Source organism: Chionomys nivalis, chromosome 5 (genome assembly GCF_950005125.1).
Source record: "Chionomys nivalis chromosome 5, mChiNiv1.1, whole genome shotgun sequence".
NCBI classification, from domain to species: Eukaryota; Metazoa; Chordata; class Mammalia; order Rodentia; family Cricetidae; genus Chionomys; species Chionomys nivalis.
Window position 1 is genome coordinate 64,872,535 of NC_080090.1, and position 24,628 is coordinate 64,897,162.

Sequence of the window (24,628 nt, forward strand, 5' to 3'; positions counted from 1 at the left end):
TTTTTCAATGCATCCTCCAAACCAGAGTTTTACAAGCCAGCACCCAGCCCATGTTTCCTTAGTCATCTGTTGTGGTAAATGTTTTAAAGAGACTCTTCACACACACACACACACACACACACACACACACACACAGTGCATAATATGAGCTTAGAATATTAATACTATAAAATTTACATCCTTTCAATGCTGTACATCTATGAAAGAATTTTTATGATTGTTAATTGTGTAAATTTACAAAGAAAGCATTACTGAAAACACACAAGCCTGATATTTAAAAAAAATCATCCAGCCTGCTATGAATAACTATCACTTTCGTTTTTCCTTAAACAGATTTTTTTTAAAAAGATGTGGGGTGGGTATAGTGAGCCACACCTTTATTTAGTTCCTAGCACTTGGGGGTTCAGAGGCAGGCAGAGATCTCTGTGAACTTGGGAACAGTCTAATTTCTCTGGCTGTATTTCTTCGTATATAATAAACACTGCTAAACAAAGCTCCAAGAAGGATTTCCTGCCTGACTCTAAATCATCTAATTCTTTGTGTTGGTGACCAAACTTATGAACTACCAGTGAAAATTTCAATAACTGGGAATTTGCGTAAGTTTGAGCAACAATTTAAGCTCATTATTTAAAATACTGTAAAAGGAAACACAATTTTTTCAAAACCATTGTTAATTGGCTTCCAAACAAAAACTTAAAATTGATTCCTTTAGGACTAAGGATACAGCTTATTGGTAATCCACTTGCCTAGTAAGCTTGAGGCCCCAAGTTCAGTCCCCAAGACTATTCATTTATATCATAGAAAGTTCTCCAAGGAGACATGTTATGTATTTGAGTGTAGCAGGATTTCTCTTAATAGTAACTCAGATTTACAAGTAAGCTGACCTTCCTTCAGTTTGTCTAAATTTAGCTATAAACCTCTGGATTATATGTGTAAATATGGTATACAGAATTGAGACAGTTTTGTCCATGTTTTCATAGTCTGTGAATGTAGAAACTCTAATAAATGAAAGGCAGAAATACCACATCCAGAAGCGAAGTAAAATGGCCGTCAAAATCGCACTACTGCTTTTATTCCGGTACCTATTCATCTACACTGTACCTAACGCAGCATTCAGTCTTCCCAACTGTGCTGCTGGAACAGAACTTCCATGTCAAACTTCAGGAATAAGGTTTAAATTAGGCTACGCTTCAAAAATGGAAATCCACCCAACGAGTATGACTCAACACGATTTTAAAGGGCCCGTGAGTGAGTTAAAAGTTTAAACTGGGGGTACTTAACACTGTAATTTTCGCTGTAAGATGACATGCAAAAATATCTCCGGTCATTCCTCCTCCTAGGGACTTCGGAAAAGGAGTAGCTGGAAAACTGCGCAACAGCTTGGGATCAAGGGAAACTCGCCCTTTCCCAGAGCCTCTGGGACCCGGAACCAGCGAGCGCCTCCCGTGTGTGTGGGGGGGGAGGCAACGGGCCACCTGTTCCACCACCTCCTCGTCGCCCCCACCTTTCCCTCCCTCAAGGCCAAGGTCAGCGACGTCCTCCTCCGCCTTCTCCTCCTCTTTGGTGTCTCGAGCCAGGAGGCGGGAGTGACCCACAGCAGCTGACCCAGCTCGGGCACTGCCTCTCCCACAGCCCGCAGGACACACCATGGGTCCAGAGGCTGGTTTGTGGCACACTAGCGACGACGCAGGCGGCGGCCCCGGCGACTCTCAACTACCTCCCTGACCACTACGACAACCTCCCCGAAGCCATCGCCACCACCTGCAGGGGATTCTACCCGCGGCAAAGCCAACCCCATAACGGACTAACAGCTACGTAAACAATTATGGAGGGAGAGAGGAGGCGGACCGAGGGGCTGGGGGAAGGATGGGCCATCGACGTCACGCCCAGAGCCCCCATCCGGGAACTAAGGCGGAGGCTCTCCCCTCAAAATGGCGACAGCAGTGACGCGCCTGCGTACGGAACGCATCCGTCGCGCCCCGGACGACGGGAAGTGAGGTTTTCAGAAGAGCCGCCAGAAGTGTACGGCGACTTCGAGCCCCGGGTGGCCAAAGAAAGGTCCCCGGGGGGAAGACGAACCCCGCCAGAAAAGTTCCGGCCGGATTCTGCTAAAGAGGAAGTGAGAGAAAGCGCTTACAATCTTCGGTCTCGACCACGGAGACGGCGGGGACCCGAGGAAGCCGAGGAGATGAAGACGCGAAGGGCGGCCCGGGTTGAGCAGTTCTCACAGCAGCCTCAGCCGCAGGCGTCTCCGACTACGAGCAGGCGAGGGTTCCGGGACTCTGAGTCCTCAGGTGAGGACAGCGGAGATAACAGTCTCAGCTGCCAGCTCCCGGGCGTGCGCAGTGGCGGACACGGGCAGGGCCGGCGGGAGGAGCGCCCCCGTGGAGTCCGGCCCCGTCGAGCTAGGGGTGGCCGCGGCCCTTTGGGCGCGCACTCCCGGGCTGAGTCCACCCGGACCCTCCGGAGGGAGGGACGCACTGCACTGACCCGCGGAAAGATGGTGGTGCGGAGCGGATACGGGGAGCTCTGCCCTGTCGCTGAGCATCACTTTAGGGGAGTGTAGGTCGCCTCTTTCTGCTGGCTTTTGCTAGCGTCGGCGATTAAGCCATTGTCGGGAATCCAAAGTTACTTTAGGTTCGGTTTCATTTCCGTCCCCTCTGCGAAGGCTTCTATCAAAGCCACTTCCATTTCCTTTTTTTTTTTTTTTTTTTTTAAAATCTCGGGGCCACCGAGTCCCAAGCTGAGAATCATGGTTTTAAGTTAACTTTCCAGTCTATTTCTCTTCCCGGCAAAACTGGAGAAAAGAGATGTTTTCTAGGCGGATGCTACGAAGAATAGCCGACCTAATGAATTGGTTTGTGACTTTACTCCAAGTGTGGTGGTCTCTACCAACCCCGCCCCCGTTTGAAGGCCATCCCTGTAACCTCAAGTACCTAAACAAATCAAGACCGACAAAGTACCGAAATAAAACAAAGTTCTTTTAATTAGGGAAGCTTCTTCTAAGTGAACCCCCCAACTGCCGACAGTGTGTGTACTGTAGTTTTAGTTAAGTCACAAGTGAATCAAATTTCCTTAAAGACATCCTTCCACACCCTCATCTCAGATATAATTGAGTTGTCACAAGTGGTTCCCAGTAAGCCCCATGAAAATCACCTGTGAGGTAAAATTTGGAGAGTTTGAGTCACAATGGAATGACATAGCTGGTAGTAGACATTGATAGATCTATAAAAGTAGTGAATATTCAGCTTGGAGCACAATAAACGGCTCGCAGGTTTAACCTCCTTGCCCCTAAAATCCTGACACACTTGAAGACCTGTTGATTTTGGAGCTATTTATGCTACAGATGTGTACGTCCTTGTGAATGCAACATGACACTTTCTTTCATATATATGTTAGTAGTTTTTCTTTTAAGATGATAAACTTACTGAAAAACAGGAACCTGTCATGTATGCCTCATAGTAATTTAAGTACTTGGTTTAATTCTGTCTCAAAATCTGAGACAGTTCTTTGCACATGGGAGGCAATGTAACTATTAATTTTTATTGACTCTCCCTAAGAGCCTCCTGTACTTAAATAAATTTTACCTTTTGGGACATTTTTAAAGGATTTAAACATTTCTTCTACCTGCTTAATCCTCATCAATTTTGAATTTTTTTTTTTTTTTTTTGAGACAGGGTTTCTCTGTAGCTTTGGAGATGTCCTGGAACTCACTTTGTTGACCAGGTAGCACCTAGTGCTGGGATTAAAGGCGTGTACCACCATCGCCTGGCTTGTGTGGTTTGATTTTTGTTTGTTTTAATTTTGTTTTTTGTGGGTTTTTTTGTTTGTTTTGTTTTGTTTTTTTCTTCTTTTAGTTTTTCAGGACAGGGTTTCTCTGTAGCTTTGGCGGCTGACCTGGAACTAACTCTGTAGACCACAGGCTGGCCTTGAACTCAAAGAGATCTGCCTGCCTCTTTTTTTCTAAAGTAACATTTTTGTTGTAAAGCAACAATAATTTAGATTTTGTTTTACTTATATGTGTGCCTGGGCATTTGCGTGTATCTGTGTGAGTATATTCACACTTGTGAGCAGGTACTCTTTCTTGAAAGCCATAAGATATCAGGTCTGTTGGAACTGGCGTTACTTGGATGGGTGTACTGGGATCCTCCAGTCCTCTGAAAGAGTAGCAAATGCTCTTAACTACTGGGCCCTCTCTCTAGGCCTCATTACACTATGTCTTCATAAGAGTTCTGACTAGTTCAATTTCCAGTTCTGAAACTAGAGAAATTGAGTACTTGCATCTGTTCTGTTAAATGTGCAGACTCTGTGCCTTGATTTCTCCCAGATCGTCTAACGTGTTTTATCTCTTGTCCTTTCTACAGAGGATGAATCTTCTTCCCAAATTGTTACAAACCAAACAACCTCAAAGAAAACTGTCAGAACACCAGAGATTTCAAGTAAGAATAATTTGTTTTTTGTTTTTCTCTTTACCTGTCAAGGGCTCACCAAGAATTACAACTCACACTTGAGAGTTTTGTGAGCCTTTACCAGTTTTCTAAATTAAGCCAAGTGGTATTTCCAAGGACAGACAAGCGTGAACCATTGATTGAGTTCAACTATCAGCTACTTTGTATTTGTTAATCTTCACAACCTTGTAGGGAAGTATTCTCCCCCCTTAGTAGATGAGAAAGCTAGAGCTCTGAGTACCTAAGATTCTTCTCGACAGTCGCATGGTATGTGACTAAACTAAAATTCAGGCTCACGTTTGTCCACCTGAAACCTTTTCATTTTCCCCGCACCCTCACTTTCACTGCAGGTGATAACTCATAAAGTGTCAGATGTCATGTCACAGTGCCTTCTACTGTTTCTGCACGCTAAAACCCTGGCACAGTGACTTTCAGTGCTGTCAGCTTGTTCCTATGCTTCATTAAACCCAAGCTATCAGTTGTAAGGTACCACATCGTTGCTTTATGTACCACCCAGAAGAGAAAAGATACTGCCAATTTCCTGGTAATTTATGATAACATGCCATAATTACATAGTATGATTTCAGAAATGTTTAAAATCTCTCTAAAGGGGAAATAGTTTACATGTTATGTTTAATAGTTTACTGAAGGGTTTATTTTTGTTTTGTTTTGTTTTGAATTCTTGTGTGTCTGTGATGTGTGTAGGTGCCACTGTGCGCTTGTGAAGGTCAGAGAAAAACCTTATGAAGTAGATTCCCTTCTATCTCTACATGAGTCATAGGGATTGAATTCAGATTGTTAGATTTGGCAGCAAGTGCCTTATGGAGCCATCCCACTGGCCTAAGCAAATGTATCTTTATACAAATGACTTTATCACAAACCCTTTACCTTTGAACTAAAACCATCTGAAATGAAATATGGCTAGCATTAAAATTTTACTTAAAATTAGTCTATCCAATTCCTGGTCATATACTTGATTAAATAGTTGAACAGACTATGTTAACTCCAAAAATATATCATAAGTATATATCACGAAGTGTGACAGCACATGCCTCTGATGCCAACACTTGAAAGGCCAAGGCAGGAGAGTTCCTCCAGTATAAGGCCTGCCTATGCTACTAAGTGAAACCTGTCTCCAGAATAAGCAGAGGCCAATCTGGCACATAGAACAGACAATCAAGTTGATGATATAATGCATATTTTGGTCTCCATCCCACCCTACTTTGGCATGCTGAGGATTGAACTCAAGGCCTAATACAAGCTGAAAAAGCTACCTTTCTTCAAGACCATATATTTTATATAGCAGGTAAATTTACTCTAGTTTACTGTTGTTAGTAGTTCCCAGGAGGCCATCCCATAGAGAAATTTGCCTTTAGTTCTCGATCATAATCAAAGTTTGGGAAACCTCCTTGACCAAATGAGAATGATTGCATACTAAATCTTATGTTTCACATATTTTTCTCTTCCTGCACCCATGATGCGTGAAGGTCCTCTATGTAACTTATGCAGACCCCCACTAAGAAGCCCAAGATCTGGTAAGAGATCACTCTGTTGATTTAACTCTTTCTTATAAAGACAGTGTAACTTCTAGACGAGACGTTTATTCTTGTGGATCAAAATTTGGCCAGGCATGGTGGTGCACACTTTAATCCTAGAACTTTGGAGACAGACACAGGGGGATCAGGAAACCAAGATCATCTTGGCTACAGAGAGGTTTTTTGTTGTTGTTGTTTGTTTGTTTTGTTTTTCGAGACAGGGTTTCTCTGTAGCTTTTTTTTTTTTTTTTTGGTTTTTCGAGACAGGATTTCTCTGTAGCTTTGGAGCCTGTCCTGGAACTAGCTCTTGTAGACCAGGCTGGCCTCGAACTCACAGAGATCCGCCTGCCTCTGCCTCCCGAGTGCTGGGATTAAAGACGTGCGCCACCACCGCCCGGCTCTCTGTAGCTTTGGAGACTGTCCTGGAACTAGCTCTTATAGCCCAGGCTGGCCTCGCATTTACAGAGATCCGCCTGCCTCTGCCTCCCGAGTGCTAGGATTAAACGCATGTGCCAACATCGCCCCGCAGCTACAGAGAGTTTAAGGCCAGCCTAAGGTACGTAAAACGAATGAAGTCTTTCTGCATCCTTTGTTGTCCACCCTGCCTTAACATCAGGAGAGATAGTTATTTTCACCTGCATCTTTTGACAGGGCTGAGGCTTGAGCCCACAGTCTTGCACATGCTAGGCAAGCTTTCTACCAGAGATGTATCTACTGCCGGTCTTCCTTTTTAAACATATAGCTTGGATCAGTGAATATTCTGTTTTTCCTTGCTGCTTGTTTCCACTTCATTTCACATGTGTCAAGATATCTTTCCATATTGAGGTATATAAAAGGCTTCTGGGTTGTTTTTACAAGATTATTTCTTATGTGGTGCTGTGGTTTTTTTGTGCTTGCATGATACTTTCAAATTAAGGTCAAGGACTTTTTAGTTTTTTCAGTATATTACTAACAAAAAACTCAAGACAAAGGCTTTATAGCACGGAGCTATAAAATGTTGGGGCCTCAATGAATTTTCTCTTGACTAAAACTTTGGAAGTCCTTAAATGGTTGTTCCATACAATCTACTTGCACTTTCTTTTCTGTTTATTGATCCTTTCTATTAGATCTCTGTTGCATCTCTGCTGCTGCCTTTAAGAGGATAAGGTCTCATCTGAGCTTATGGTTAAGGAACTGTATGCTGCTTTTCCTTTTCGGTTCTAATCATTTTATTGCTGTCTTTCTTACAGATTCAACATACAAAACAAATGGAAATACTAGAATGAATGAAATAGGTTTGCTTTTCTCTAATTCTTAGATGTTCTTATTGAGACTATTACTTTGTTTATTATCTCAGCTTTTGAGGCAGTGTCCCTGAAACAATGACCTACTGTAATTCCTTAGGTTTTACTCTGACTAAAATTATGTCTTATTTATTACTTAACTCCTATGAAAACACGTCATAATAAAGTACTTTTGTGTGGTGCTAAGGATTTTTATTGAACCATGGCCTCACACATGCTTGACACGCATTCTACCACTGAGCCTCATCCTCTCAATCCTCCTGTGTGTCTTGTTCTGTTTTTGCTGCTATTGTTATTTTGGTTTTGATTTGTTTTATGAAATAAGGTTTCATGTATTGTGACTGGTCTCAGCTATGTAGCTGAGGATAGTCTGGAACTCTTGATCCTCCTACCTTCACCTCCCAAGTGCTTGAATTACAGATGTGTGCCACCAGACCTAACAAAGTAAGGTACTTTCTATTAGCCTTTGTAAAATTTATATACTGTGAGGAGAAAGGAAATGTCAGCTAAGGTATTTTATTTCCCTAGATTCAGAAACTCAATTTGTTTTTGTTTCCTAAAAGTCATGCCCTTTGCCTTTTTGTTGTTGTTTCACTAATTTAAATTCTTTATGGTGTTTGACTTGATATAGAATTATCCTGACCCGCTGGATACGAACGGGGGTCCCTGATAAACCTAGTGGAGAGGAATGAAAGGAGACGAGACACGAGAAAAGACAGCAAGACAGGATTTCTGATCAAGCCGTTCCGTTTATTCTTTCTCAGAAGCTGTTATATGGCAAACAGGCAAAGGGGGGAAGGGAAGGGTATCAGGAAACTCAGGTCTGCTGGAATTCAGGTCCTGAGACATCCCTAGCTGATAAGTAAATACTGAGGGTCTGTAATTGTTGACTAACCAAGGAAAATGCTAATAGGTTCCTGAGCCTACCTGCAGGTCTCTACTAGGAGATAAGATACCAGATTGATTTCCTAGACCCTGCAGAGGGGATAGAGGTAAATATTTTTCTTAACTTGTGAGCTTAAGATGGCTGTAACCAAAATGCAGATCTCAAAATATAGGCCTTTGCTTCCGGCATAGAATATGAGATTTCAACATCTGGTTTTAGGGATCTAGGGATGTGGTTCAGGGGTAAGCATGATTCTTGCATACATGAAGTATGGAATTCAAATTCCTAGCACTTACATAAAAAGACAGGCATGACTTCAGTGCTTGTAACCCAACTGCTGTGTATTGGAGGCAGATGGATCCTGGATGTTCCACGGCTATCTTTCCTAGCTGAAATAACAAATTCAGGTTCAGGAAAAGACCCTATGTGATGGGAATAAGGCCAGTCTCCACATGCTCACGTGTGGGCACACACCTACACACACATACACAAATAAGGAAAATGTATATATAAAACAGTAAAATCTGTAGCTTTAAATGGGCCTGTTGGCTCATGCCTTAGTCCCAGTACTTAGCAAGAAAAAGCAAGAGGACCAGGAGTTCAAAGCCATCTTAGCTTTACGTGAAGCTACATTGGATGCAGTTGGAATTCATTTAAAATTTAAAGACAAATTTTAAAAAATTTTTCCTTTATATGCATAGTTAACATAGTTAACTTCCTCTAGTAAACATGTTTACCTAGGCCTGGTCTAAGTTTTACAGAATACTTCAAAATCCCGTTTCTGGATGCTAAAATGAACTTTGCAGTATATACTGTATCGTATGTGCTTTAACTTACAAGAGTTCCCTTTTTTACTTTTTTTTTTAGTAGAGTCAGAGCCTCATTTAATCTAGGCTAGCCTCAAATTCACTATGTAGCCAAGAATGACTTAGAACTCATGGTCTTCCTATCTTCACTGTCCAAGTCTAAGATTACATACTTTGTTTGCCACCATGCCCAGCTTCCATGAGAGTTTCTTAAATTCTTTATTTACCTGGGCATAATTTATTTAACACGCGCATCTATTTAACATGGGGACGTGACTGTAGTAATCGTAGCACCTGGGTAAGTAGGGGCAGTGGTAAGACAGGATCGCCACAAGTTCATGGCTAGTCTGGGCGACATTAGAGTTCTAGGTCTGCATGGACTACAGAGCAAGACTGTCTTTAAAAAGAAAAAAAAATAAAGGAAGCTGAATTAGCAGGAAGTGAAATCAAAGCAGGACATAAGTCATAGATGCTATTGATTCATCATCAGATTGTATTTAATTATATAGGCTCTTTTAAGATTTTTTTATTTTATGTATATGAATGTTTGCCAGCATGTATGTGTATGTGTCTGGTGCCCATGGAGGTCAGAAGAAGGCATCAGATCTGGAACTAGAGTTACATGTGGTTGTGAGTCACCCTGTGGGGGCTGGGAATTGAACCCTGGTCCTCTAGCGTAGCCAATGCTCTAACTACTGAGCCATCTCTCTAGCCCAGGCTGTATATTCTTGTAGCTTCCATTAAAAGATGAAAACAAGCCAGACACACAACTATATAGCCTTAGCTCTTTGAAGACTTGATAGAGAAGGATCTGAAGTGGGAGGACAGCAAGACCCTATAATCCTGTCTCCAAAAAAAGAAAGAAAAGAGATGAAATGTTTAAATAGTGAGTAGTAGTCTCCGACTGTTTTTCTTATGTTGCTATGTATGAACAAACATCTTTTTACCCACTCCCTATGTCAATGACTGACCTAAATGCTAGGGCCATAAAGGGCTATGAGGTTTTTCCTTTCTTTTTGTAATCTCAGAATATGTTAGGTAATGAAAAGAAAAACACGATTAAAAGTTACTGGAATCTCAACACTCAGGAGGCTGGGCAGGACTGTGAGTTTGAGGTCAGCCTGGGCTACTAACTCAAATGAAAAGTAGTCGTAACTGTAAGTCGTTATAACAGTTTGTGGTGAGTATTGGAGGGAAAGTGCCTGCATGGAGAGGTTCAGCTTTTTAAGCAGGAAAGGCATTTGATTGAAATTTGAAATACAAATAGCAGGCAAGGGCAGGAAAGAGACTTGCAAAGAGACTGCAGTCTGCTTTTGGACCTCATTAATTTGCCTTTACAGACCATGTGTTGAAAGAGCTACAAGTCCTCGATATTAGTGACAGCAATTACGTTAGTGGTCTCTTCGTTAGAGGCTTTGAGTAATGTGTAGAATGATGTTCTCAGTCTCAATAAGGATTGCTGTGTGTCTGTCTGTCTCTGAGTGTGTAGAGGTCAGAGGACAACTTGTTGGAGTCATTTTTTCTTTTTTCTTTTTCTATTTTTCTTTCCCTTTTTTTTTCTTTCTGTTTTTGTTTTTGTTTTTCGAGACAGGGTTTCTCTGTAGCTTTAGAACCTGCCCTGGAACTAGCTCTTGTAGACCAGGCTGGTCTCGAACTCACAGAGATCTGCCTGCCTATGCCTCCTGAGTGCTGGGATTAAAGGCGTGTGCTACCACTGCCCAGCCATTTTTTCTTTATTTTCCTTCCACTATTGGGATTACAAGAAAGGAATTCAGGTCTTAGTACTTGGTGGCAGCTGAGCCATCTTGTCAGCCCAATGATGAGATCAAAATAGTCTTGTATAGCCAATTATCAATTGTGTCTTGAATGCTATTGATGAATATTTAAGGGTGTTAATAACGTTAATAGGATTATAAAGCTGGGCGGTAGTGGTGCACACCTTTAACCCCAGCACTTGGGAGGCAAAGGCAGGCAAACTATGTGAGTTCGAGGCCAACCTGGTCTACAAGAGCCAGTTCTGAAGCTCCAGAGAAACCCTGTCTCAAAAAACAAAACAAACAAAAAAAGAATAACCAATTGCATGTTATTGCATCATCTTTTCACAAAATAAAATTGGGGGCAGGAAACAATAGCACTTGGTGTAGCAGTGATTCCTGCACTCCAAAACTCAGAGAGCCAAGGAGGAATGAGGATGAGTTTCAGCTGGGGATACATAGCATGACATTTAAAATTACCAATATTCAGTCACACATCTGGTTTCAGATCTCTAAACACAAAAAATACTCCTTTACTACATGGAAAACTGAAACAATATCAGGAGAATTAAAGCAGGCCGAAATTAAAAAGAATTCTAAAGAAAAGCTCTTCAGACAGACAATAGGTAAACAATTTCCACCTATAATCAAGGAAGAAAGAGACAAGTGAATTATGATTTTTTTTTTTTTTTGGTTTTTCGAGACAGGGTTTCTCTGTGGTTTTAGAGCCTGTCCTGGAACTAGTTCTTGTAGACCAGGCTGGTCTCGAACTCAGAGATCCGCCTGCCTCTGCCTCCCAAGTGCTGGGATTAAAGGCGTGCGCCACCACCGCCCGGCTTTATAAAAGTTTTTGTATAGAAAAGTTTTTGTATAGTAAATAATTTATAGAGTAAGACAAGTGTGGTGGCTCATGCGTGCTATCTGAATAATTATACAAATTAAAACTATACAAAGTAAAATATGATAATAGTCTTGTGATTTGAAAATAAAATTTGAAAGCTGAGCATGCTCGTACATACCTTTAATCCTTCCAATCAAGAGTCAGAGGCAGACTCAAAGAGAAAAAAGAAAGGAAAAACTTAAGAGGGCAAAGAGAAGGTTCAGGGGGTACTGGCACTTGCTGCCAATCATAACCACCTGAGTTCAGTCCCAGGAGCCCACATGATGGTTTCTTCTGCAACTTGTCCTCCCATCACAACACAAACACACTCAACAAATATAATTTTAAATTTTAAACTAATAAATAAAAAAAATTAAAGTGAAAACCATTGAAAAGTGAAACCATTCCTGTAATTTAGAATGAAAGTAATATTTTAATCATTTTTCCACCCCTGATGTGTGTGTGCATGTGCATGGGGGCGGGGGGGGGGGTTGAGCTAGAGTCTCACTGTCCAGCCTAGGCTGGCTCACCCTCACCAGTGAGTCTTGTGCCTTAGCCACTGCTGAGTGCTGGAATCACAGTTGTGCAGCTCCACATCCAGCAACTTTGCATTTTACTACTTTAAAAAAGAAATGGAGGAACAATCATGGGGCACCTCATCCACGGCATGTATTGTGCCAGTTTTTAGCTCTCTGAGAGAAGTGTGGTGTTACTGGAAAGTTTTGAGGGGTTGATTGTCTGTTTTCTAGCAAAAATGTTGACAAATACATTTTAGACACTGATTTATACTTGCCATTATTTTCAGTAGAACTCAAACTTTGAATAATATACTAATCTAGCTAAATTTATGTGAAAAAATTCCAAATTCATAATGTAATGTTTAGAATCACTTTCTGAAATACTTTTCACCTGTCGGCCTAAAATGAATAACATGAAAACCAAGTCTAAAACAAAGTTTATTGGAGAATTGCAACTATGGCAGACCCGTATTTCCAAAGTAAAAAGCAGAAAGAAACTTAAAAGACAAGTCAGCCTTAGCTGTGTTGAAATAAACCACACTGACTACAGGAAGTATTGCAGGAGTCAGTTGTTACTTTACAGAAAGTGTCTACTTGCAAACTTGAGGCAAGGTGGAAGGTATGTGTCAGTAGAGTTCTCTGCCTAGCCTTGTACTAGACCACACAGATGGAAGGAACAGTGACTAATGTGAGCGGTTTGGATGTTCAGAATCGCTGTTACAGTACACTCACACTTTGGCGGAGCCTGTTAGGTTGGGCATAAATGATTGTTGTGATGCCCAATGCTCTTGTGCCCTTTTAAAGAGCAGATGGCCAGAAAAGCTGAAAAGAGATGTTCTCCTGGCTTTATTAAAGTCCGAGTCATCCTAATCCTCTGCAGGTCTATTCAGTATTTTCACCCAGTTATGCTTATATTTGGGTGTAACTTCCTTTACTGAAAAAGACAAACTGTCTCAAAGAAAAAAGAAATAACTTATAACAAATCTTTCATAATAGGGCATGTGTAGACCCTGAGTCTTAAGTTTGATTGATGTGTTGGTGTTTATCTTTAAATTTAAATTTCCCATTTCTGAACAACAGCAAACAGCAATGTTCATTACCCTACTGGAACTGAAAAAGGGGGATTTTTTTTGTTTGTTTGTTTTGTTTTGTTTTGTTTTGTTTTGTTTTTCGAGACAGGGTTTCTCTGTAGCTTTGGAGCCTGTCCTGGAACTAGCTGTCCAGGAATCAGGCTGGCCTTGAACTCACAGAGATCCTGCTGGGATTAAAGGTGTGCGCCAACACCAGACCTAAAAAAGGGGATTTCTTTTCTTTTCATACTTCCTCTTTGTTACACCAGTTCACAAAGGATATGTTTGTTCCTTCAGCTGGTTAGGCTTTTGAAGGAAGTAGGAAGAGTCTGGCAAATAGAATTAAAATGTGTAAACTTGTGGTACCTGTAGGAACCTAGAATATTTATCAATGTACAATGTAATGTTTTCTTCACACAAGTTATATTTATAGTGCACACAGGTGTTGATGTTATCTAGATATGGAAATAACCGAGCTAGCTTAAAGATAGACAGATATATTTTATCTATTATAAGGCAAAAACTCACACCACAGGAACGGAAGATCCAGGCTCTGTTTGACCATAGGGGAAGCTACACAGAGAATGCACCTGGGTGGTACACAGGTTTTTATTTCCTGGTCCCAGAAAGCCATGCCTAAACTAGGTTCCACCTCTTAAAGATTATTGGTTAACAAGGCTTTCCCCATCAAACAGGCCTATAAAAGGAAAAAGTATACTTTATTTCTAGCTAGGTGTAGTTCTATACACCTATAATACCAGCATCCAAGATATATATAGTAGGATGAGAAGTTCAAAGCCAACCTTGGCTACATAGCACATTTGAGGTTATCTGGGCTATCTAAAATTCTATTGCAATAACAACAAAAACTAAAACCCTGGGACTAGAGAGATTGGCTCTGAAGTTGAGTGCTTGCTCTCCCAGTAGACCTTAAAACCCTCGCACTTCAGAGATAAGAGGCAGGTGAGTTCAAGGCTAGCCTGGATTACATAGTGAGTTCTACAGTCAAGACTATACAGTAAGGTCCTATCTCACAAAAAAAAAAAAAAAAAAAAAAAGGATACCCTTTATTTGATGCTAGAGAAATGGCTTAGTTGTTAAGAACAATTACTGCTTTTGCAAAAGACCAGAGTTCACTTTCCAGCATTGTGTCAGGTGGCTTAAAAATGCCAGCTCCAGGGGAATCAACTCACTTGGTTTCTGCATACATGTGACACAAACACATATGATTAATATTTTAATAAAAGCATTTATTTATATGATTTTATATCAGATTTGTTTCTGAAACAGTCAGAAGGAAATGATAGATTTTTAGTCATTTTACAGAATAAAAAGATTTTATATTTTGTATTGATTTTTCCTTAGTTATATGCTCTTATTCCTAAGCTTTAGTTTCTGTTGTTACATACTTTATGTCTTTCTCTTCTAGAAACTGCCAATATCCAACAGGTCTATTTCTCTGAAGAAGAAATTTCTTTTTAACTATCATGTAATATATTGTCATTTTTTTATATTGGAAATAGTTTTGATAGGTATTTAAGAGGTTAAGAGCAGAAAACAGTCTTTTTCTTAAAAACAAACTAGAAAGCCCACCAGTGAACTGCTAAGATAAACCAGGACAAGTTTGGACAGAATGAGCAAGGAAAGCCTTTACATGACTTTTAAGGAAAGCTAATGTTTTCCACTTCTAGCATGTTTGTCTTTGTGTTATTAAAACAATCACTTTCTTAAATTTTTATGACTAGTTTATGAAAAATATAAGCATAAATTTATCTCTTTTTTTGTTTTTGATTTTGTGTGTGTGTTTTTTTTTTTTCAAAATAGGATTTCTCTGTGTGACAGTTCTTGCTGTCCTGTAAACCAGGCTGGCCTTGAACTCACAGAGATCCACCCATCTGTTCCTCCCAAATTCTGGGATTAAAGGCGTGTGCCACTACCACCCATCTAATTTAGTTCATTTTTAAGCCAATATAATTTGAAATTAGTAGTTTGGATATTGAAATGTTTCTGAGTGCAGGTATGTTACCCATTGGAAAAAAAAACCTGATGGGCCAGCATGTCTGAAATTACACAACCAGTTTACTATATAATTTCTTCCTGTAAACTAAAAAAATTCCCATTATTTTTTGATCATCTATTCATTTTGGACTCTGAATTAAAGCTTTGGTATGTAATTTTTAGACGTTATTTGTTTAGAAAATTATGTGCTAAAAGAACATCAAATACATAAACTTACCTGTAGCTCATTTAGAACTTTGTTATTCCCCATAGAAAGTACATTAAACAGACAGCAGCTGTATACTGGAAACTCAGAAGCTTTAACGCTAACCTGTGTTTAATGCAGATCTTTTGAACATTAGCATAAAGACTGTACTAATGCATTGTCTACTTCCTTCTAGGAGAAACTGAAGATGTCCTCAAGAGCTCTCACAGTGACGTCACTGTCAGGGTCGAATCCAGGAACTGTGCTGAGTCTAGCGGTAACGAGGCTTTTTTTGCATGTGACTCTTCTCACAGAACTGTCTTTTAGTTAAAATAGAGTTTTAAATATTTTTTAAGACTTTGAAATTTTTTAAAAATCATTTTTTTTTTTTTTTTTTGAGACAGGGTTTCTCTGTAGCTTTGGAGCCTGTCCTGGAACTCCCTTTGTAGATCAGGCTGGCCTTGAACTCATAGAGATTCGTCTGCCTCTGACTCTGGAGTGCTGGGATTACAGGCGTGCGCCACTACCGCCCAACATTAAAATCTTTTTCTTTCTTTCTTTTTTTTTTATTTTTATTTATTTTTTGTTTTGTTATGTTTTTCGAGACAGGGTTTCACTGTTTTTTGTTTTTTTTTTTTTTAGAGCCTGTCCTGGAGGTAGCTCTTGTAGACCAGACTGGCCTTGAGCTCACAGAAATCTGTCTGCCTCTGCCTCCTGAGTGCTGGGATTAAAGGCGTACGCCGCTAAAATCATTTTTTAAAGTTGTACTTTTAGTACATTGTAATTGCTCTTCCATTGTATACATGTTGTTAGTGATGTGTCATGTAACACATAGCTGAACAGAGCACGTTTAGCCTGCTTGAATAGTTATGGAAAGATATTTTTATGCTCAAGAGCTACTGCCTGTTTTGAATTTTGAGAAATTGATCATATTGGTATTCAACAGTCTCAGGAGTTTTGGTCAGTTTTAGGAACTTTTAATATTAGATAATTACTTTGTCTTTTTAGGTCAGGTTCTCAACCATGTTAGACATCACAGGGACCTTGTTGTTTAGGTATGGCAATCTGTAATAGTGCATGTGAACTTGCCTTTAAGTATACTTCATCAAGTCGGGTGGTGGTGGTACACACCTTTTTCTGTTTGCTTTTTTTTTTTCCATGTTTTTTTTTTTTCGGGAGGTTTATTTTTACTTTAATAAATAGCAGGGGCTGTATAACACAGGCTGTCCTTAAATTATCGATCCTCTGCTGTAATATGGGTGGCAGGGCTGCGTCCCGGCACCTGGCCACCCGCACGGCTAGCTTATGCCCCAAAATAATTACACGGAAACTGTATTCTTTTAATCACTGCCTGACCCATTGGTTCCAGCCTCTTATTGGCTAGCTCTTACATATTGATCTAACCCATTTCTAATATTCTGTGTAGCACCATGAGCTGGCTTACCAGGAAAGATCTTAACCTGCGTCTGTCTGGAGTGGGAGAATCATGGCGACTCCTGACTGGGCTTCTTTCTCCCAGCATTCTCTTCTGTTTACTCCACCCACCTAAGGGTTGGCCTATCAAATGGGCCTAGGCAGTTTCTTTATTAATTAACCAATGAAAGCAACAGATTAATACAAGACCCACCTCCATCAATCCTCCTGCCTTAGACCTACCCATATCCTCAGTATTGCTGACATTAAAGAGATACACCACAGTGCCCAGTTTCTATCATCATTTTTACTATTTTGTTTTTATATGCTAGCATCCAAAGTAATGGGTTTCTCTTTTTTTTTTGATATTTTCACACTTAAATGTCTTTACAGTTTGTTCTTCCCTCTCCCATCCCTCATATTATTAAAACATTTAATATTTTTATTCTTTCACGCATATGTAATGTTCTTTGATCATATTCCCTTCATTATCCTCCTTATCTCCCTCTGCCTCCTGTTAAACTGCTTTTCCCAACAAGTCTCCTTCCTGCCTTTTTTGTCTAAGTGCCCCACTACATTTATCGGGTTGCTTGCATGAGCAATGGTGGATGAGAAGTTATTTATTTGGGCAAGGGTTGCTTACCAGTGGTTACAGCACTAAGGAACATGATTTCCTTTCCCAGCAGCTGTTAACTGCCTGTCAGGTCCTTCTGAGATAGGATGTCGATGGCCCAGTCTTTGCGGGTCTTGTGCTTGATCTTTACTCCCTGCCAACAGTCCTTCAAAACAGTTATGTGCTCCAGGCTAGTTTCTGTAGTTTATCTGATTCGCTCTTTTGATTAAATACTCTGTTCTCCTATAAATTGATGCATCAAATACTTTGTTTTTTAGATGAAGCCACCAGATCATACAGTCATCAAGAACAACCTTGTAGTTTATCACAGAGTGAGTAGTCCAAGTGTGTAAGTCTCCCCCTAGGAAGACAAACCCTAGGTTTTCTGTGCTTTGTTGTGTGTCTGCTTACATTATAACATTGATTGAGAGCCACCATGCGGTTGCTGGGAATTGTACTCAGGACCTTTGGAAGAGCAGGCAATGCTCTTAACCTCTGAGCCATCTCTCCAGCCCAACTCATAATATTCTTGTGCATAGTCAAGAACATTTTTTTCCCTTCTGCAGTTCCTTTTTGAAAACACTAATCTAAGTTGCCATTTTTTTTTTACCTATCAATAAGATGAAAATCTGTCCACTTAAGCTGTATTATTAGATATGGCCTTAAGCACATTTTTCTAAGTATACTTCTTAGTGTTTGATGAAAGAATGAAAGGGTGTATATGTGCCCTTTATTTTCACAATGCACATACCCACTTTAACTTTTTAAGGTTTTCTTTTTCTTTTTTGGTGGTGGTGGGGGGATGGGTTCAAAACAGGATTTCTCTGTGTATCTTTGACTGTCCTGGAACTTACTCTGTAGACCAGGCTAGCCTCGAACTCACAGATCCACCTGCTTCTGCCTCTCAAGTGCTAGGATTAAAGGTGTGCACTATCATGCCCAGGGGTATTGGTGGTTCAATATTTTTTTTTTTTTTAAATAGGCTTTTCTAGTTAGGGATACTGTTGCAGTGAAGAAATATTACAACCAAAAGCAACTTTAGCTTACATATCCAGAGTCACAGCCCATTGAGGGAAGAATCCAGGAACTCAAGCAGGTCAGGAACCTGGAGGCAGTTACTGATACAGAAGCTGTGGAGGAGTGTTGCTCACTAGCTTACTCCTCATATGTAGAAGGAGTGACGGGGCCGCTTCCTGCCATTTAGCTCCCGGCTGCCTGGCTAGCTTATGCCCTGAAATAACAATACACAAACTGTATTTATATAAACACTGTCTGGCCCATTATATCTAGCCTCTTTTTGGCTAACTCTCATATCTTACTTAACCCATTTCTAATAATCTGTGTAGCACCACGAGGTGGTGTCTTACCAGGAAAGATTCAGCCTGTCTGACCTGGCGGCTGGCTGCATCGCATCTGCCCTCACTTCCCTTCTTCCCATTATTCTGTTCTGTCTACTCCACCCACCTAATTTTCTGCCCTATCAGGCCAAGCAGTTTCTTTATTAATTAACCAATGAAAATAACAATAGACAGATGATCATTTCCTCAATCATTTCCCCTTTTTCTGTTTACACAAAAAAAGAAAGGCTTTAACTGTAACATAGTAAAATTACATATAGCAAAACAGTCATCAAGCAAGAATTACAGTTATAATATTTATATCTACTTTATCTTTTATCATAATTAAGGAAAACAATAGCAACTATCTATTCTTTAACTCCATCAAAGACTCCAGAAGGATATAATATTACCTAAGTAAACAAGAAGTAAGAAACTTCCAAAACTCTAGAAGTGACAGAGACATCTCGCTGCCTGGATAGTCACCCAAAGTTTTTTTGTACCACTGGGGCATCCATCTTTGGCCTTCAGGCCCATAATATCCAGAGACATTTTTATGAAGCAGGAAATCTCAAAGGCAGTTCAGTCGCCATCTGCTGTGTCCTGTAGAATGTCTCACAGACTTTTTCATGAGTCAGGAACCCCAAAGAATCATCTCATCTATAGGCAAGTTCAGCAGTCCTCTCTCTGAGGGTTCTTTGTGTCCAGTTTATGCAACAGTCCAGGCAAGAGCAGTTTCTTGCCCAAATAGCTATCAAACTCCATAAGGATCCTCTTCGATGCCCATCTTCCTCTTGAAGTAGATTGGTGCTGTCAGGAGCAGACGTGTCTCATTTTCATAAACAGCCCTAAGTTAGTAAAACATTTAAAATGCCATATTCTGTAGTCTTTGAAAGATATGAAGAATGCCTATCTAAAATATATCTATGCACATCTAGAAAATCTAACTAACATGACTACAAGCTTGACTATTATAGATGATTATCCATTAACAACCTATATATATTACATTTTTAAATGAACTACACAATCACAATACCTTAATCAAGATCAGAAATATACATACACACACACACATATATATATATATAATAATAAAATTGATCTTAAATTTATATCACTAAAGCAAAATCAATATCAATGCAAATTTTTCATATTTATATCACTCATGACTTGTTCAACCTTTCTTATAGGACCCAGGAATGCTCCTATAATAGGCTGGGCCTTCTGCCTAGAAATCGCCAATTAAGAAAATGCCCCATAGTCTTTTCTACAACCTGTTCTTATGGAGGCATTTTCTCAGCTGGGGTTCCCTCTGCTTGTGTCAAGTCGACATAAAACTAGCCAGTCCAAGTATATATTGCATTTGTGTTCAGAAAAAGGAAAGTTTAGCTGGGCAGTGGTGGCGTATGCCTTTAATCCCAGCAGTTGGGAGGCAGAGGCAGAACTCTGAGTTCGAGGCCATCCTGGTCTACAGAGTGAGTTCTAGGACAGCCAGGGCTACACAGAGAAACCCATCTCCAAAAAAAAAAGACACCCATGACCAAGACAACTTGTAGAGCAGTGGTTCTCAACCTTCCTAACGCTATGACTCTTTAATACAGTTCCTCATGTTGTAGTGACCCCCCCCAACCATAAAATTGTTTTCCTTGCTACTTCATAACTAGAATTCTGCTCCTGTTACAAATCGTAATGTAAATATCTGATATGCAAGATATCTGATATGGGACCCTTCTGGGAGTGTTAACCCTCCATTGAGAACTACTGTTCTAAAAGGAAGGGTTTATTCGAGGCTTACAGGCCCAGAGGTTTAAAAATCCATGACAACTGAGTGAAGAAATGGCAGCAGGCAGGAGGCCATGAGAGCATACACAAAATGTCACACAGTTTTCTGAACCCTCAAAACCTGCCCCCAGTGGCACACCTCCAACAAAGCCATACCTCCTAAGCCTCTTTAACCAGGGCTACCAGCAGGGACTAGGTATTAAATGCCACCCTGGACTTATTGGGGACATCTCATTCAGACCACCACAGCCTCATTAGTTGATAGATTGACTTTTCTTTTTCCTTTCTGTGCTGGGAATGAAAACGTCACACACACTAAGCAAGTGCTCTGCACTGAGCTGTGTCTTCGGCCATAGCAGCTATTTTCATAGTGATGGTCCTAGAGCTGGTGTGTTGTCACTGTCCTGTTGTGAGTACGCTCAAGTTTAGAAAAGGGAAGTAAGATGGGAAAGATGACTCAGTGGTTAAATGTGCTTGGTACTTTGTTTGTTTGTTTTTTATCTTTTGGGTTGTTTTGTTTTTCGAGACAGGGTTTCCCTGTGTAATAGTCCTAGCTGTCTTGGAACTAGCTCTTGTAGACCAGGCTGGCCTCGAACTTGCAGAGATTCGCCTGCCTCTGCCTCCTGAGTGCTGGGATTAAAGGTGTATCACTACCGCCCGGCATAGAGCTTTGATTTTCTTACCTTTTTTTAATTTTTTTTTCTTTTCTTTTTATTTTTATTTTATCTTACTGGTTTTTTGAGACAGGGTTTCTCTGTATAACAGCACTAGCTGTCCTGGAATTAATTCTTGTAGACCAGATTGGCCTCGAACTCACAGAGATCTGCCAGCCTCTGCCTCCCAAGTGCTGGGATTAAAGGTGTGTCACCACCCCGGAGTGTGTGCTTGTTACTCTTGTAGAGGACAGATCTCAGTCCCCAGCACCACAATGGACAGCTCACAGCTGTATTTATTGTATTTGCTGGTCAAAGAGTTGGATTTGGTTTCTTTATAGCACTCCTGGTAGATAAGTGAAATGTCTATTTAACATCTTGTCTTTGTTTCCCAGTATTCTCTGATCTCATTCCTATTTTCTGTTTTAGGTCAGGACTTCACAGCTCATGAGAATCAGCCGTCAGTGCTGAGTAAGTACTTGATAATCTCTTATCTATTTCAGTTGGCCCTGTTCCTTCCTTATTCAACCAATAAAAAGTTCTTACATGGCCAGGCGTGGTGACACATGCCTTTAATCCCAGCAGAGGCAGGTGAATCTCTAAGTTCAAGGCTAGTCTGGCCTACAGAGCAAGTTCTAGGACAGCCCGAGGTACACTAAGAAACCCTATCTCAAGAAACCAAATAAATGAGCAATAAAGTTCTGGTATGATTTTAAATCATCTCACCTCAGCTTTTTAAATCCAACACACAGTAGTACTGACTGTAATAATTACTCTATGATGTAACACTACTCAGGGCAGCTTTAGCCTCAATGATTTATTTACAGGGTAGATGCCCAACTTTTCTTCTCAAATGTAATTAGAATCCAATAGTTTCAAACTCAGTCTTAGAGAGGAAAGACTACAACAATAGTTCTGTCTAGTGAGTGATTATTTTTTGTTATGGGAAGGCTTTTGTCTTCACTGATTGTACACTACAAACTAATTTTACTTTTGATGTTTTCCTCCCTACTCCCCCTTCTGTTAGATTTATTATATAATGTTGAATCATGGTGTAAACTTAGAAAGTATATGAAATGATGTGTGTTTATATGTGTTTGCTTCAGGCTCAGAATATCAAAGAAACCCTCAAGTCATAAGAATGAGGACTCGACAGCCATGTAAGTAGATACCTCTCTTTTCTGCTGTGCTTTGTTGGATCTCTAACATTCTTAAGACAAGGAATAAAGGTCAGCTATGCTATGACTCCTTGCCTTCTGCAGTGCCAGTGCAGGATAGAAAGTGGCTTCAGTAAACTAATGGGTGGTACTGTCAGGCCTCACAAGCTCCCGGCTCCAGCAGTAGCAGTTTGTACATGAAATGAAGTTATGCTCTTCTAATACTAAAGGGTGTGTGTTTTAGTGGATTCCATGTAGATAAACACTACTGAAACCTTCTCTGCTCATTATTTCATGTTCATAAAGGCTGAACTTCACAGTATTTTCATGTTTAGGGCAGAATAAATGTCACTGATATAAGGCATAGCTGTAAATTGATGTGATGAGATAACCATACTTGAGCTCAGTCTGCCATTGTTTCTGTGGAAGTCCGACCCCATTAGTGCTGGAGATGCAGCTCAGTGGTGAGTCCTGGCTAGCATGCGTAAAGCGCTGGGCTAAGTCACTAGTACGAATAATAACAAAGTAAATGGAGCCAGGTGTAACCAACCTTGTCATCCCAGCATTTGGGAGGCTGGGGCGGAAGACAAAGATGTCATGGTCAGTCTGGGCTTTAGAGCAAAACCCTATGGCCAAAAACAAAACAAAAAAATGTACTGACTATGCCTGTAGTGGCTGTATAAAAATGTCTGTTCTGTTTTCTGCCTTGAGTGATGCTTATCTCCTCTGCCTTCCCATGCCACACCGTCTGTTTTTGGTGGGTTGAGACGGCGTTTCACTATACGGCCCAAATTACCTGGACCTCCACCTCAGCTACTCAAGTATTAGGATTATAGGAAATGCCATCATACCAGGATTCTGTCCCCCTTTTCCCATCTAACCACAGCCCCTCTTGTCCTGTTTGTTTCAATTATATAAAGATCCCTACTATTTACCATTTGCTCATAGAATGGCTGGCACTAACTGGTCAAGATAATCTCTAATGGTTCCAATTCACTTTCTCTCACTAGTAAGCTGTATTCCACACTTAAAGTGAATTATTTAGCTGCCTAAAAATGAAATGCCCTTTTCTCTTGCCTTATTTTTGACTGTTAGTTTTTAATATTGCATGTATCTGATAATAGAAGACATTTCCTCTTATAATTTGTCCTTTATTGCCTTTATACTGTATACTTGGGAAACCAAATACTAATTATTCATCTTATTAGAATTATGTGTAACCAGAATAAAAAATGAAAATTTAGATTTCTTTCTAATTTGAGAGACAGCATCTCTCTGTGTAGTCCTGGAACTCACTCTGTAGACTAGGCTGACCTTGAACGCAGAGAGATCCACCTGCCTCTGCCTCCGCCTCCTAGGATTAAAGGAATATGTCACCACACCCGATCGAAAATGTAAATCCTAAGAAACAACTCTTGAAAGTAAAAATGCAGTAATATTTCTTCTGTATTCCAAAAGTAATTCAGTTTCTTGTATTATTTCTTAGTATAGTATTCTAGGAAATAAATAGCAAAGAAAAGAAATCTGTGCACATTGGTGCCAGGAAACATTTTAAAAATTGGTTTTAATTATTTTGTGTGTATGTATATGCCTACTTATCCGTATGAGCCAGAAGAGAGCTTGGGTTACACTGGAGTGTAAGTGGAGGCTGCTAGTTCATTTCCTGGCCACCCAGACCCGGATAATCACACAGAAACTATATTAATTCCAACAGTATTTGACCAGTGGTTCATACATATTTCTAGCTAATTTTTATATCTTAAATCAACCCATTTCTATTCATCTATGTATCACCACAAGATTGGCCTACCAGTAAGTGTCTGGCATCTTCCTCCTTCAGCAGCTACAGGGTCTCTACTTGACTCCACCTACTCTCTCTCTATTTCTCTGTTTAGATTCCTTGCCTGACTTTTTTCTGCCCTGCAGCTTCTTTGTTTGTACACTTGGGTACATTACCTCCAGAGGTTAGAAGAAGGCCACAGATCCCTTGGAGCTGGAGTTTTAGGTGGTTATGAGCCAGCCACCTGATGTGGGATTTTAACTCTAGTCCTCTGGAAGAACAGTACATGCAATCTTAACCCCAGTGTTACCTCTGTAATCCCTTTTAAGCTTTATTTTTCTATGGCATTGCTCATTGCAAAAGGAAAAAGTTATGTTGAACAACTATTTGAAACAGATATAGTAGTGTTGCTGCTGCTTTTTTGTTTTTTGTGTATAGCCCTGTGTGGCCTGAAACTGGATATGTAGAGCAGGTTGGCCTGCAACTCAGAGATCCACATGCTTTTGC

At 40.3% G+C, this 24,628-nt stretch overlaps 2 protein-coding genes across 5 annotated transcripts in view; one reads left to right on the forward strand and one right to left on the reverse strand.

Moving 5' to 3' along the window:
• The window catches only part of LOC130875171 (torsin-1A-interacting protein 2-like), a 35,740-nt gene extending 33,541 nt beyond the window's left edge, over nt 1–2,199 (reverse strand). The window contains exon 1 of the mRNA XM_057770901.1: nt 2,138–2,199. The gene's annotated coding sequence lies outside the window, so the exon portion shown is untranslated. The remainder of the gene's footprint in view (nt 1–2,137) is intronic.
• Nucleotides 1,541–24,628, forward strand: part of Tor1aip1 (torsin 1A interacting protein 1) — a 33,371-nt gene continuing 10,283 nt past the window's right edge. Inside the window, exons 1-7 of one of the 4 annotated variants that reach the window (XM_057770905.1) lie at nt 1,542–2,294; nt 4,365–4,439; nt 5,936–5,983; nt 15,580–15,660; nt 17,688–17,741; nt 21,614–21,655; nt 22,291–22,344. In XM_057770905.1, coding sequence (XP_057626888.1) covers nt 1,826–2,294; nt 4,365–4,439; nt 5,936–5,983; nt 15,580–15,660; nt 17,688–17,741; nt 21,614–21,655; nt 22,291–22,344 — 823 coding nt within the window. In that variant the 5' untranslated portion in view covers nt 1,542–1,825. Of the gene's footprint in view, nt 2,295–4,364; nt 4,440–5,935; nt 5,984–15,579; nt 15,661–17,687; nt 17,742–21,613; nt 21,656–22,290; nt 22,345–24,628 lie in introns of all 4 variants that reach the window. The other 3 variants (XM_057770904.1, XM_057770906.1, XM_057770907.1) reach the window with 3 other exon arrangements.